General features: G+C 50.3%; 1 protein-coding gene across 1 annotated transcript; it reads right to left on the bottom strand.

Moving 5' to 3' along the window:
* Positions 1-10,587: 10,587 nt before the first annotated feature.
* Positions 10,588-14,578, bottom strand: bmp15 (bone morphogenetic protein 15). Its single transcript, XM_014156705.3, has 2 exons — positions 14,076-14,578; positions 10,588-12,821 (listed from the first exon to the last, which is right to left on the bottom strand). The coding sequence occupies exons 1-2, from the start codon at positions 14,446-14,448 to the stop codon at positions 11,863-11,865; spliced, it is 1,332 nt and encodes a 443-aa protein (XP_014012180.2). The 5' UTR covers positions 14,449-14,578; the 3' UTR covers positions 10,588-11,862.
* Positions 14,579-14,803: the final 225 nt, after the last annotated feature.

Genomic DNA, 14,803 nt, shown 5'->3' with positions numbered 1-14,803 from the left:
CAGAGTCTCAATTTGGAGTTTGTCCAATTTTGTGAATTCTTGGTTGGTGAGCATAAAGGGCAGTGGGTTCTATAACTGATTCCAGTATTTTTAGCCAGATCCTATTTGGGATGTCAAATTGTATGTGCCTTTTGATGGCATAGAATGCCCTTCTTGCCTTGTCTCTCAGATCGTTCACAGCTTTGTGGAAGTTACCTGTGGCGCTGATGTTTAGGCCGAGGTATGTATCGTTTTTTTTGTGCTCTAGAGCAACGGTGTCTAGATAGAATTTATGTTTGTGGTCTTGGCAACTGGACCTTTTTTGGAACACCATTATTTTTGTCTTACTGAGATATACTGTCAGGGCCCAGGTCTGACAGAATCTCTGCAGAAGATCTAGGTGCTGCTGTAGGCCCTCCTTGGTTGGGGACAGAAGCACCAGATCATCAGCAAACAGTAGACATTTGACTTCAGCTTCTAGTAGGATGAGGCCGGGTGCTGCAGACTGTTTTAGTGCCCTCGCCAATTCGTTGATATATATGTTGAAGAGGGTGGGGCTTAAGCTGCATCCCTGTCTCACCCCACGGCCCTGTGGAGAGAAATGTGTGTTTTTTTGCCAAATTTAACCGCACACTTGTTGTTTGTTTACATGGATTTTATAATGTTATATGTTTTTCCCCCAACACCACATTCCATCAATTTGTATAGTAGACCCTTAAGTCAAATTGATTTAAAATATTTTTTTGAAATCAACAAAGGACAAGAAGACTTTTCCTTGTGGTCTGTCATACGATAATTTGGTAATAAGCCAATTTGATATTTGCTCAGTACATTGTTTTCACTGAGGAAATGAACTAGTCTGCTGTTAGTGATAATGCAGAGGTCTTCCCAAGGTTGCTGTTGATACATATCCCACAGTAGTTATTGGGGTCATATTTGTCTCCACTTTTGTGGATTGGGGTGATCAGTCCTTGGTTCCAAATATTGGGGAAGATGCCAGAGCTGAGGATGATGTTAAAGAGTTTAAGTATAGCTAATTGGAATTTGTGGTCTGTATATTTTATAATTTCATTGAGGATATCATCAACAGCACAGGCCTTTTTGGGTTGGAGGGTTTGTATTTTGTCCTGTAGTTCGGATCAATGTAATTGGAGAATCCAGTGGGTTCTGGTAGTCTTTAATAGTTGATTCTAAGATTTGTATTTGATCCTGTATATGTTTATGCTGTTTGTTCTTTGTTATAGAGCCAAAAAGATTGGAGAAGTGGTTTACGCATACATCTCCATTTTGGATAGATAACTATTTGTGTTGTTGTTTTTTTTGTGTTTTCCAATTGTCCCAGAAGTGGTTAAAGTCTATGGATTCTTCAATTATATTGAGCTGATTTCTGACGTGCTGTTCCTTCTTTTTCCGTAGTGTATTTCTGTATTGTTTTAGTGATTCACCATAGTGAAGCCATAGACTCAAGTTTTCTGGGTCTCTATGTTTTTGGTTGGATAGGTTTCTCAATTTCTTTCTTAGGTTTTTGCATTCTTCATCAAACCATTTGTAATTGTTGTTGATTTTTTTTGGTTTTCTGTTTGACATTTTTAGATTTGATAGGGAAGCTGAGAGGTCAAATATATCGTTTAGGTTTTCTACTGCGAAGTTTACACCTTCACTACTACAGTGGAACGTTTTGTCCAGGAAGTTGTCCAGAAGGGATTGAATTTGTTGTTGCCTAATTGTTTTTTGGTAGATTTATACAGTACTTACCTTCCATCTATAGCTTTTCTTAATATTATTCAGTTCCCTTGGCTTTGATACCTCATGATTGAGCATTGCTCTGTTCAAGTAGACTGTGATTTTGCTGTGATTTGATAGGGGTGTCGGTGGGCTGACTGTGAATGCTCTGAGAGACTCTGGGTTGAGGTCAGTGATAATGTAATCTACAGTACTACTGCCAAGAGATGAGCTATAGGTGTACCTACCATAGGAATCCCCTCGAAGCCTACCATTGACTATGTACAGACCCAGCGTCTAACAGAGCTGTAGGAGTTGTAACCCGTATTTGTTGGTTGTTTTGTCATAGTTGTGTCTAGGGGGGCATATTTGGAAGGGAATGTTGTCACCTTCAGGTAGGTGTTTGTCCCCCTGTGTGCTGAGAGTGTCAGGTTCTTGTCCAGTTCTGGCATTTAGGTTGCCACAGACTAGTACATGTCCCTGGGCCTGGAAATAGTTGATTTCCCCCTCCAGGATGGAGAAGCTGTCTTCATTAAAGTATGGGGATTCTAGTGGGGGGATATAGGTAGCACACAGGACGACATTTATCTCTGTTGAGATCATTTCCTTTTGAATTTCTAGCCAAATGTAAAATGTTCCTGTTTTAATTAATTTCACAGAGTGGGTTAGGTCTGCTCTATACCAAATTAGCATACCCTCTGAGTCTCTTCCCTGTTTCACACCTGGTAGTTTGGTGGATGGGACACCAGCTCTCTGTAACCTAGAGGGAAACCAGTGGGTCCATCTCCTCTATACCACGTTTCTTGTACGATGACATTGTCTGTATTTCTGATTTCTTTGGTGAAGTCCAGGTTCCTGCTCTTTAGGCCAAAGGCAGATGACCTCAAGCCTTGGATATTCCAGGATGAGATAGTGAAGGCTTTTAGTTCCATAAAGTGTCCAATGTTGTTAGTCGTGTGGTTTGGCCTCAGACCAGTAAGTGTGAGCAGTGCCTGCTGAGCGTCTGGTACATGCCATTGGCTTGGGCTAGTGTAAGAGTGGGGATTTGCCTGCTTACGGCCTGGGCGTGTGTGTGACTTTCATGTTGAGGCCCTCTTTGTGGGAGTGGGGTGCATGTGGTGGGCAGGAGGGGCATAGGTCTGATCTGAGGGGGCCTAAATGGGGTATGGGCATAGTTGGTTTGGGGTGGGGGTGTGGATGTGGACGTGGCTGGTGGTGCTGTGGTCTGGATGTAGGTCCTCTCGGCATGGGTCCTCTATGTGTAGGTCCGGGGGGGGGGGGGGGGGGGGGGGGGGGGGTCCAGCAGGTCTGGGAGAGTGTCTCGTTGGTCTGGGCAGGTGTCTATTGATCTGTTGCTCCTGTGTGAAGTGTTGGGTCTGCGTTTGAAGTCGATGTCCTCTAGGGTCCGGGCGAAGGTGGGCACTGCTGCCTTGTATAGGTGGACCTGGTCATAAAGGCTGTTCAGGTCTAGGGTGGAGTGGTGGGCCAGGTAGACATTTGGTTTTGAGGCACAGTCACGGGAAAGACATTATGTTTGGGAATGTCTTTTATTTTATTGTATATATTTCCCGTTTGAGTCCATAAGGAGTACAATCTGTGGCTTGTGTATGTCCTCAGTGGCTGTGTGGGGGGGTAGTCAGGAGGGCTATCAGGGTGGCTATCAGGGGGGGGTAGTCAGGAGGGCTATCAGGGTGGCTGACAGGGGGTGTTGTCAGGAGGGCTATCAGGGTGGCTGACAGGGGGGGGGGGTAGTCAGGGAGGGCTATCAGGGTGGCTGACAGGGGGGGTGTTGTCAGGGGGGCTATCAGGGTGGCTGACAGGGGGGGGTAGTCAGGAGGGCTATCAGGGTGGCTGACAGGGGGGGTTGTCAGGAGGGCTATCAGGGTGGCTGACAGGGGGGGGGGTAGTCAGGGAGGGCTATCAGGGTGGCTGACAGGGGGGGGTTGTCAGGAGGGCTATCAGGGTGGCTGACAGGGGGGGGTAGTCAGGAGGGCTATCAGGGTGGCTGACAGGGGGGGGTAGTCAGGAGGGCTATCAGGGTGGCTGACAGGGGGGGTTGTCAGGAGGGCTATCAGGGTGGCTATCAGGGGGGGTAGTCAGGAGGGCTATCAGGGTGGGTAGTCAGGAGGGCTATCAGGGTGGGGTAGTCAGGAGGGCTATCAGGGTGGGGTAGTCAGGAGGGCTATCAGGGGGGGTAGTCAGGAGGGCTATCAGGGTGGCTGACGGGGGGGGGGGGGTAGTCAGGGAGCGCTATCAGGGTGGCTGACAGGGGGGGTAGTCAGGAGGGCTATCAGGGTAGCTGACGGGGGGGGGGAGAGGGTAGTCAGGAGGGCTATCAGGGTGGCTGACAGGGGGGTAGTCAGGAGGGCTATCAGGGTGGCTGACAGGGGGGGGGGGGGGTTGTCAGGAGGGCTATCAGTGTGGCTGACAGGGGGGGTAGTCAGGAGGGCTATCAGGGTGGCTGACGGGGGGGGGGGGGGGTTGTCAGGGAGGGCTATCAGGGTGGCTGACAGGGGGGGGTAGTCAGGAGGGCTATCAGGGTGGCTGACAGGGGGGGTGCTCAGAGGGGTTGGGATCCCCTGGGCTTGGGGTTCTTCATTTGTCTGTCCTGCAGTGATGTCGAGTCCATGGTCAGGGACAGAGGTGGACTGTTCAGATGTGGTGTCAAGACTTTTGTCGGGAGCTGAGGTGGGCTGTTCTGCTGGCTTCTCTGCGGGGCTGGCCACCTCTCTAGTGGGTTGTTCTCTGTCACACGCCATCCCCTCACCCTCTCCTCCAGCAGTCTGATCCTCTCCTCCATCCCCCTCACCCTCTCCTCCAGCAGTCTGATCCTCTCCTCCATCCCCCCTCACCCTCTCCTCCAGCAGTCTGATCCTCTCCTCCATCCCCCCTCACCCTCTCCTCCAGCAGTCTGATCCTCTCCCTCCATCCCCCTCACCCTCTCCTCCAGCAGTCTGATCCTCTCCTCCATCCCCCCTCACCCTCTCCTCCAGTAGTCTGATCCTCTCCTCCATCCCCCCTCACCCTCTCCTCCAGCAGTCTGATCCTCTCCTCCATCCCCCTCACCCTCTCCTCCAGCAGTCTGATCCTCTCCTCCATCCCCCCTCACCCTCTCCTCCAGCAGTCTGATCCTCTCCTCCATCCCCCTCACCCTCTCCTCCAGCAGTCTGATCCTCTCCTCCATCCCCCCTCACCCTCTCCTCCAGCAGTCTGATCCTCTCCCTCCATCCCCCTCACCCTCTCCTCCAGCAGTCTGATCCTCTCCTCCATCCCCCTCACCCTCTCCTCCAGCAGTCTGATCCTCTCCACCATCCCCCTCACCCTCTCCTCCAGCAGTCTGATCCTCTCCCTCCATCCCCCTCACCCTCTCCTCCAGCAGTCTGATCCTCTCCTCCATCCCCCCTCACCCTCTCCTCCAGCAGTCTGATCCTCTCCACCATCCCCCTCACCCTCTCCTCCAGCAGTCTGATCCTCTCCCTCCATCCCCCTCACCCTCTCCTCCAGCAGTCTGATCCTCTCCTCCATCCCCCCTCACCCTCTCCTCCAGCAGTCTGATCCTCTCCCTCCATCCCCCTCACCCTCTCCTCCAGCAGTCTGATCCTCTCCTCCATCCCCCCTCACCCTCTCCTCCAGCAGTCTGATCCTCTCCTCCATCCCCCTCACACTCTCCTCCAGCAGTCTGATCCTCTCCTCCATCCCCCCTCACCCTCTCCTCCAGCAGTCTGATCCTCTCCACCATCCCCCTCACCCTCTCCTCCAGCAGTCTGATCCTCTCCCTCCATCCCCCTCACCCTCTCCTCCAGCAGTCTGATCCTCTCCTCCATCCCCCTCACACTCTCCTCCAGCAGTCTGATCCTCTCCACCATCCCCCCTCACCCTCTCCTCCAGCAGTCTGATCCTCTCCCTCCATCCCCCTCACCCTCTCCTCCAGCAGTCTGATCCTCTCCTCCATCCCCCTCACACTCTCCTCCAGCAGTCTGATCCTCTCCTCCATCCCCCTCACCCTGTCCTCCAGCAGTCTGATCCTCTCCCTCCATCCCCCTCACCCTCTCCTCCAGCAGTCTGATCCTCTCCTCCATCCCCCTCACACTCTCCTCCAGCAGTCTGATCCTCTCCTCCATCCCCCCTCACCCTCTCCTCCAGCAGTCTGATCCTCTCCCTCCATCCCCCTCACCCTCTCCTCCAGCAGTCTGATCCTCTCCTCCATCCCCCCTCACCCTCTCCTCCAGCAGTCTGATCCTCTCCTCCATCCCCCTCACCCTCTCCTCCAGCAGTCTGATCCTCTCCACCATCCCCCTCACCCTCTCCTCCAGCAGTCTGATCCTCTCCTCCATCCCCCTCACACTCTCCTCCAGCAGTCTGATCCTCTCCTCCATCCCCCCTCACCCTCTCCTCCAGCAGTCTGATCCTCTCCACCATCCCCCCTCACCCTCTCCTCCAGCAGTCTGATCCTCTCCCTCCATCCCCCTCACCCTCTCCTCCAGCAGTCTGATCCTCTCCTCCATCCCCCTCACACTCTCCTCCAGCAGTCTGATCCTCTCCACCATCCCCCCTCACCCTCTCCTCCAGCAGTCTGATCCTCTCCCTCCATCCCCCTCACCCTCTCCTCCAGCAGTCTGATCCTCTCCTCCATCCCCCTCACCCTCTCCTCCAGCAGTCTGATCCTCTCCTCCATCCCCCTCACACTCTCCTCCAGCAGTCTGATCCTCTCCTCCATCCCCCTCACCCTCTCCTCCAGCAGTCTGATCCTCTCCTCCATCCCCCTCACCCTCTCCTCCAGCAGTCTGATCCTCTCCTCCATCCCCCTCACACTCTCCTCCAGCAGTCTGATCCTCTCCTCCATCCCCCTCACCCTCTCCTCCAGCAGTCTGATCCTCTCCTCCATCCCCCTCACACTCTCCTCCAGCAGTCTGATCCTCTCCTCTAGTGCTCTGTTCTTCTCCTGCTCCTGCTCTTTCTCCTGTTGAAGTTGTCTCACCACAGTCCAGAGTGCAGATATGTCTCTCTCCACCTCTAGCTCTCCGGGTCTGGTTGAGGGGGTGTTGTTGAGCTGGACGATTTTTTGTGCTGACTGGAGTGTGTTCACCTCCTGTTCCACCTGTCTCTCTCTCTCTTTGTCTCTGCCTCTCTCTCTCTCTCTCTCTCGCTCCGTCTCTCACTCCGTCTCTCTCTCTGTCTCTCCCTCCCTCTCGCTCTCTTCCTCCCTCTCGCTCTCTCCCTCCCTCCGTCTCTCTCTCTCTCCCTCTCGCTCCGTCTCTCTCTCCCTCTCTCTCCCTCTCTCTCATTCTCTCGACCTGTCTCTCTCTCTTTCTCTCTTTCTCTCACTCACTTCTCTCTGTCTCTCTCTCTCAATCTCTCTCTCTCTCGCTCCGTCTCTGTCTCTCTCTGCGTCTCTCTTTCTCTCTCTCCCTCTCACTCCGTCTCTCTGTCTCTCTCTCTCTCTCTCTCTCAATCTCTCTCTCCCTCCCTCTCGCTCCGTCTCTCTCTCTCCCTCTCTCTCTTGGTGCTACAGGGATGTAATTGACCTTTGCTGTGTTATTTGTTTAGGAGTTCTGTCAGACTCCCTCCCAGCTGACTGTCTGCAGGGTCGATTCAAGAGTCATCAGCAGGCAGCAGGCCAGGACAAAGAACACTGTTGTCATTGCGTGCGTTTCAGGTCGTCTTTACTGCAGTCACACTGCGCAGATTAACATATAATCGGATTATCTCACAACGCCAGTAAGTCTCTGATATCTCAGAAACCACGTGTACATGAGAATCTTCTGAGATAAGCAGCGAGATGGCAAAAAAAAAAAAGTACAACTGAAACTAATTCCACTGTTGTAAACTCCCAGTCCACCCAGCTCTCTCTCCCAGTCCACCCAGCTCTCTCTCCCAGTCCACCCAGCTCTCTCTCCCAGTCTCTGACACGAGCCAAAAGAAGAAGAGAAGATTCTTCTAGAAGAGATAGAAATGATGTTTAAATGTCTAATCTGAGATGTGTAAAATCAACCAAAGGGACACCTTGCCACTTGTTTTGGTGAACAGCTGGGAGTTGGGATTACATTTTTTTTATATGGGGTCTCAAATTCATAGACGGAGCCATGGGATCAAAGTGATAGTTTTAACCATGTTCTGGAGCTGAGCAAGGTGCTCACTCCACATATTTCCCGCAATATTGCCGTGACATGATTCAAGCTCTTTCTCTCTGTCCCCCCCTCCCCCTCTCTCTCTGTCCCCCCCCTCCCCCTCTCTCTCTGTCCCCCCTCCCCCTCTCTCTGTCCCCCCCTCCCCCTCTCTCTCTCTGTCCCCCCCTCCCCCCCTCCCCCTCTCTCTCTCTGTCCCCCCCCCCTCTCTCTGTCCCCCCCTCCCGCTCGCTCCGTCCCCCCTCCCCCTCTCTCTCTCTCTCTGCCCCCCCTCCCCCTCCTTCTCTCTCTCTGTCCCCCCCTCCCCCTCTCTCTCTCTGCCCCCCTCCCCCTCTCTTTGTCCCCCCCTCCCCCTCTCTGCCCCCCTCCCCCCCCTCTCTCTCTGTCCCCCCCTCCCCCTCTCTGTCCCCCCCTCCCCCTCTCTCTCTGTCCCCCCCTCCCCCTCATCTCTCTCTCCTGGGGAGAGTAGCATTCCTCAGTCTCTCTGCCTGGTGACCTCTGAATGCTCCATGACACATTCCTGAAAATACGTCTTCAACATGAGCGAGACGGACACAGACATAAAATCCTGTAAATGTTCAGTCGTGCTGTAGTTCACCTTCTCCCAGGGATAACCGATAACAGAGAGAATCTGCCCTATGCTAACAGAGACACAAAGGCAACCTATTCCCTATATAGTGCACTACATTTGACCACACGTGTGTGTGTGTGTGTGTGTGTGTGTGTGTGTGTGTGTGTGTGTGTGTGTGTGTGTCCGTCCCATGCACTCTCATTTGTGCTGTGACAGGGGATAACTAACCTCTGTACCGGCTGGAGATGACCAGAACTGTGCTGGACAGAAACGGCAGGGAGTGGAATGATAGCACAAACAGACTGGTACTCAGGCTAACTTGAAAGCTCAATGGACATTTTCCACAGAAATAAAGGTTTTTAGTCCAGGATTTAATTTGTTTCCGGGAACCTGTCCCATACAGTTTTTTAGTTTATTAGCCATAATCCAGTCCAGGTGATCCTATTGATATAAAACATGTATTTTTTAAGACAGGGGTCTGCGGATGTACTAAAGGGGGTCCGAGGACAGTTACAATAAAAAAAATTGTTATATTACTAACAACAGATTCAAATCATTTTGGCCAAGGGATAGTGGAATACGTTTAGGTGTAATACAATATTATTCATCTACATTAGCCCTGGGAGGCTCACAGGGATATTGGTATCCACAGCCCTCCACCAAGTATACATTTTTAACTCAATACTTTTTGTATCTGCCTCATGGAAAAATGTGTAGAGTTGCAGGAAATTAGCTTGATAACTGCAAAAATGTTCTCTCTGATGCTAAGACATGGTTCCTTCCCAGAGCACAAGACTTGGTTCATCCGGCCAAAGTCAGTGAAACCAGGAACAGGAAGAGCCATGCTCCAAATATACACTATTCTTTTAACATATAGCAGTGCTTGAAGTGGAACAAAAAAAAGGTACCAGTTCTCATTTCACTTTTAGAGTACCAAGGTCTATTTAAGAAACAATCTTGTCATTCCATACCGGACAGCACTGCTACAGTTCAACCCCCTGGCCTATAGCAGTTGAGCTGTGTGGGCGAGAAGTGGTGAAACCCTGGTTTAAATGACAGTAACAGCACCCTCTGTGGGCAAAAGGCATCTACTGCAGGTCAAAGACGTCTGTAGCGACAGCACAAAAATACACAGAGTACAAAACATTACGAACACCTGCTCTTTCCATGACAGACTGACCAGGTGAAAGCTATGATCCCTTATTGATGTCACCTGTTACTTCAATCAGTATAGATGAAGGGGAGGAGACAGGTTCAAGGTTTTTTAAGCATTGAGACATGGATTGTGTATGTGTGCCGTTCCCAGGGTGAATGGGCAAGACAAAATATTGAAGTGCCTTTGAACATGGTATGGTTGTACGTGCCAGGCACATCGGTTTGAGTCAAGAACTGCAACACTGCTGGGTTTTTTCCCACACTCAACAGTTGTGTGTATTAAGAATGGTCCAACACCAAGAAGAAAAACAAGGAAACTGGACACCACTGTGGGAAGCATTGGAGTCAACATGGACCAGCATCCCTGTGGAACGCTTTCCACACCTTGTAGAGTCCATGTCCTGACGAACGGAGGCTGTTCTGAGGGCAGAAAGGGGGTGCATCTCAATACTAGGAAGATGTTCCTAATGTTTGGTGTAGTCAGGCTACAATGCCAAATTCAAAAAATAGAAATGCACCCAAATAAAACAACCTACCAAGCCTAAACTTAGGCCCTACATTAACAGGCCCATCAACCCATAATATAATTTTGCCCATTTTGTCCACTCCGTCATGCAATATGGAGAACCCTGAACTACATAACAGGGAACTACATAACAGGGTAAAGTCATGAATATAAACAGTTGGTTTTCTCAGACACAGATTGAGTCTAGTTCTGGACTAAATATCATGTTAAAATGGATAGTCACCATTCAAAATGCTTCTTTCTCCAATAGGCAAAATTCTGTGTCCAAAAAACAGACCGAAAACTTTTTTTTTTTAAATCCTTCTCACATTAGAACACAAAACCAATGTAAAAAAATATATACTTAACAAAACATGCATGGCTAACTAGTGACTTCCAATTCAACATTAGGGGCACTATCATCCAACTATAGTTAAGAAACAAAATAAATGTCAAATCAGATTTTTACAAAATATTCATTTTATTATTTATTTTCATTCATTATAATAAAATGTCACAATAATTTCAGTGCGAGACTTTTACCTAAACATTCATAAGACACTGAAAAATACTCAGACACATTGCACTTTCCCCATTTCGTATTTCTTTCCTGAGATACGCTATTGATAGTGATACTGTTCTCATCCTCTCTCCCGCCCTTTTCCGTTTGGGAAGGCCACACCCTCGGCCCAGAAATACTAGAAAAATCTGTGGTTTTGTAAAGAAGCAGCAAACTCCCAAGGTTACATCCCAAATAGCACCCTATTCCTTACGTAGTGCACTACTACCCTATTGGTCCTGGTCAAAAGTAGTGCACGACATGGGTGCCATTTGGAAAACACTTCAAGTCTAGCAAGACTCCATCGAGTCCTTAATAGCTCAATATAAAGGCTCACTGAAAAAGGCCGGCGACCATTTTTTTATTTTAAAATGCTTTTTTTTATTATTTGTATTTAATTTTAGGGCAGACACCCAAACTGTTAGAGGGGCCCAACATGCCAACAACACAAAGTGTGTGGATCCAAATATGTACATATCTTACGAAGCTTAGTCTCTGGCCAATCACGTTGTGTGTTCCATCACTCACTTCCTGTGTCCAGATATCAAGCATTGATAACAAGATTTTAAAAAGAAAGAGACCAGAAAAAAACAAAACAAACACCAGTTAGTTTAAGCAGAACGCCAGGATTGACCCTTCCTGTACACCCATCAACATATTCCTACAGCACATCATTTCATCATCATCACATGACCACGGGCACATTAGACTTCACTACCCACAGAGCTTTAGGGTGGTGTGACCTGGAGTCTTAAGTTGTTCTCTCTGCCCTCCAGAAGGTTCAAAGTGAAGTGCCTTCAGTCCCATATGATTCATTTACTGGTCCAGTGATTCTAACAGAAACCTGTACACAGAGCATGTTAAAGAAGGCAACAAGCTATTTTATTTTTTGTGGAACCCCCTCCAAACTACCCCTCCCTCTACTCTCTTCCTCTGTCTTTTCCCTCCTCTCCTTCAAAAAGGTTCAGTGTGATATGGGGCAGCTGAAGCCAGTGGTGAGTGTGAGGAGGGAGGGAGACAGATCTAGCAAACTCAGGGTTGGGAGGGACAGCTTAGTGAAAGGGAGGGTAAACTAAGCCCCAGTCTCTACCGGCCACCCCCTGACTACCTCACCTCCCCACCCAAATGTCTTTAACTAGCAGCAAGTGTGTAAGGGAGGGGGGGTCCACATTCCTACCTACCAGCAAGTGTGTAAGGGGGGGGTGGGTCCATGCTCCTAACGTCCTCCCACTCCCCATTTCTCTAACTACCGACAGGTGCAGGACTCAGCTATCATGTCAGGGATCTCCTTATAATCCACTGTCTTGTTGTCATCCAGCAGCATCAGCACGCTGATGGGCTTGTACTTATACGGCACGCAGGACAGCGATGGCACCTCGTCCATCCCCTTCCCTTTAATCAGGTTCTGCATGATGGCATGGCTGGACGGGTTGAGGCCGTAGTGGAGGATTCTGGGGCAGTCTCCTTTACAGTAGCCAGGGTTGTACTGGTGTGGGGCGAGGTATTTGACAAGGCCTAACGAGGCAAAGGTGACCCGGTAGGAGTGGAGTTTGCACTGGTTCTTGGGCGAGGGTTTCTTGTGTTTTCGGTAGTTGGGGATGTCGGAGACGATGCTACCTGGGGGATTAGGGCGGTTGGAGCGACGTAGTCTGGGAGCGGAGAGGTGGTGAGGCTCCGGAGTCAGACCCCCCAAACTGGACCCCCCAGTTCGGGTCGCCGCCCTCCACTCTCTGGTTTCTTCCTCTTCATTGAGGAAGAGGAGGAGAGCGGGGGCGTTGAGGTGATTTGCGAAGGCCGCCCTCCTCCCCCTCCTGTGTCCCCCTCGGATCCTCCACAGGCCGCCCAAGGCCTCGCTCCTCCAACGTCCAGGATCCAAGCACCAATACTGGGCCATGAGGGTCAGGCGACTGCCCTGCTTTGGCCTTCCCTGGGTCAGCGTTACCACCTGTGTGGTGAGGTGCTCTGTGATGTCAGTTTCTGTCCACTGCTGATGCGGCTCCAGGGTGACTAGGCGCCCCAGACCTCCAGGGGGGCTTGTCCAGCTATCATGCCCCAGAGAGGTGACTCTGGCCCTGCAGCGGAGTGGGGAGGGGTGGGGCATCCTGGATGTATTAGAGGGACGGAGGTGGACAAAGGAGGCTCTCACTAGCTGTTCCAGGGAGAGGGACTGGAGGTCGTACGTCACTGTGTAGGTGTAGTGCAGGACTGGAGGAGGAGAGAGAACATACAGAGAGGACAGGAGGGAGAAAAATGTGTATAGGGAGAGAAAGAGATGTAGAGGGTTGAGGGAGAGAAAGATGTACAGGGTTGAGGGAGAGAAAGATGTACAGGGTTGAGGGAGAGAAAGATGTACAGGGTTGAGGGAGAGAAAGATGTACAGGGTTGAGGGAGAGATGTACAGGGTTGAGGGAGAGATGTAGAGGGTTGAGGGAGAGATGTAGAGGGTTGAGGGAGAGATGTAGAGGGTTGAGGGAGAGATGTAGAGGGTTGAGGGAGAGATGTAGAGGGTTGAGGGAGAGATGTAGAGGGTTGAGGGAGAGATGTAGAGGGTTGAGGGAGAGATGTAGAGGGTTGAGGGAGAGATGTAGAGGGTTGAGGGAGAGATGTAGAGGGTTGAGGGAGAGATGTAGAGGGTTGAGGGAGAGATGTAGAGGGTTGAGGGAGAGATGTAGAGGGTTGAGGGAGAGATGTAGAGGGTTGAGGGAGAGATGTAGAGGGTTGAGGGAGAGATGTAGAGGGTTGAGGGAGAGATGTAGAGGGTTGAGGGAGAGATGTAGAGGGTTGAGGGAGAGATGTAGAGGGTTGAGGGAGAGATGTAGAGGGTTGAGGGAGAGATGTAGAGGGTTGAGGGAGAGATGTAGAGGGTTGAGGGAGAGATGTAGAGGGTTGAGGGAGAGATGTAGAGGGTTGAGGGAGAGATGTAGAGGGTTGAGGGAGAGATGTAGAGGGTTGAGGGAGAGATGTAGAGGGTTGAGGGAGAGATGTAGAGGGTTGAGGGAGAGATGTAGAGGGTTGAGGGAGAGATGTAGAGGGTTGAGGGAGAGAAAGAGATGTAGAGGGTTGAGGGAGAGAAAGAGATGTAGAGGGTTGAGGGAGAGAAAGAGATGTAGAGGGTTGAGGGAGAGAAAGAGATGTAAAGAACAGGTAGAGATGACAAATGGTAGGCGTCAATATCTTCATCTCACATTTGACCTGATACACTTCTAAATTGAAATGGTCAGGCTTCAACATAAACAGTTACAAAGATAACCTAGACTATTCTACACCATTGCACCTACCCAATACCCAACAACCTATAGCCTAAATACCGGTTTATAAATTGTTTTTATGAATGACAATGAACAAGTTGTACAACAGCCGTACCCGTACCACTGTAATTTCAAATAATCTGATAGACAAAACCTGTAGGATGATAACCGCTTGTTATCTTACACTGTGTGTGTGTGTGTGCTGTCTCACCTGAAGACGCTGTCAGAGACCACACCTGAGTGGTGTTGGGTCGCAGCAGACGCGCTGTATTCGACCCGAACAGGCGATGCTGTTTAGGCCTCCCATCCGGGTCGGCCGCGCTCTTAAACAAACTTAACATATATTGCAAGTTCTGGTCGGCCTTCTGTGCTTCTGTTAGCAACGTGTGAAGCGGCTCCTGCTGGCTTTCCTGACTAATACTATGGTGATTTCGGCGACATCTCCCACCGAGTTGTGATTGTGAAGAAGCAGAGGGATTGGTAGGAATGTTGGCCATTTTCCCGTCTGCTCGAGTAAACGTAGAACACAAGAAAAATACGAAAACGGACAGGATACATGTGTTGTTACGGTGGGTAGCCCTCATGTTCGACCTAGCACCGGTGCAAGCCAGAGTTACTGCCACCAGAAGGATGGAATCGAAAGGTGTGATTTCTTACCGAGGACAAGGTGAGACGCGCGCTCACCTGACAAACAACCGACCATTTTCGGTCATCACTAGTTACCACAGCGCCATAAACCACGCCCATTTCTACAAATTATATTCTTCAAATATGTTTCTAAACCTAACCTTAACCAAACTGCTAACCGTGTGCCTAACCTTAAATTAAATATTTTTTGTTTATATGAATTTTTACCATATGACTTTGTGGCTGTGGAAAACACCATGGTCTGTTTGACCCCCAATTGACCCCTCTCGTGAGGTGTGGAAGACAGGTGTG

The sequence above is a fragment of the Salmo salar genome, chromosome 18 (genome assembly GCF_965601325.2).
Source record: "Salmo salar chromosome 18, fSalSal1, whole genome shotgun sequence".
Taxonomy (NCBI): domain Eukaryota; kingdom Metazoa; phylum Chordata; class Actinopteri; order Salmoniformes; family Salmonidae; genus Salmo; species Salmo salar.
This window is presented reverse-complemented; position numbering and strand designations above follow the sequence as displayed.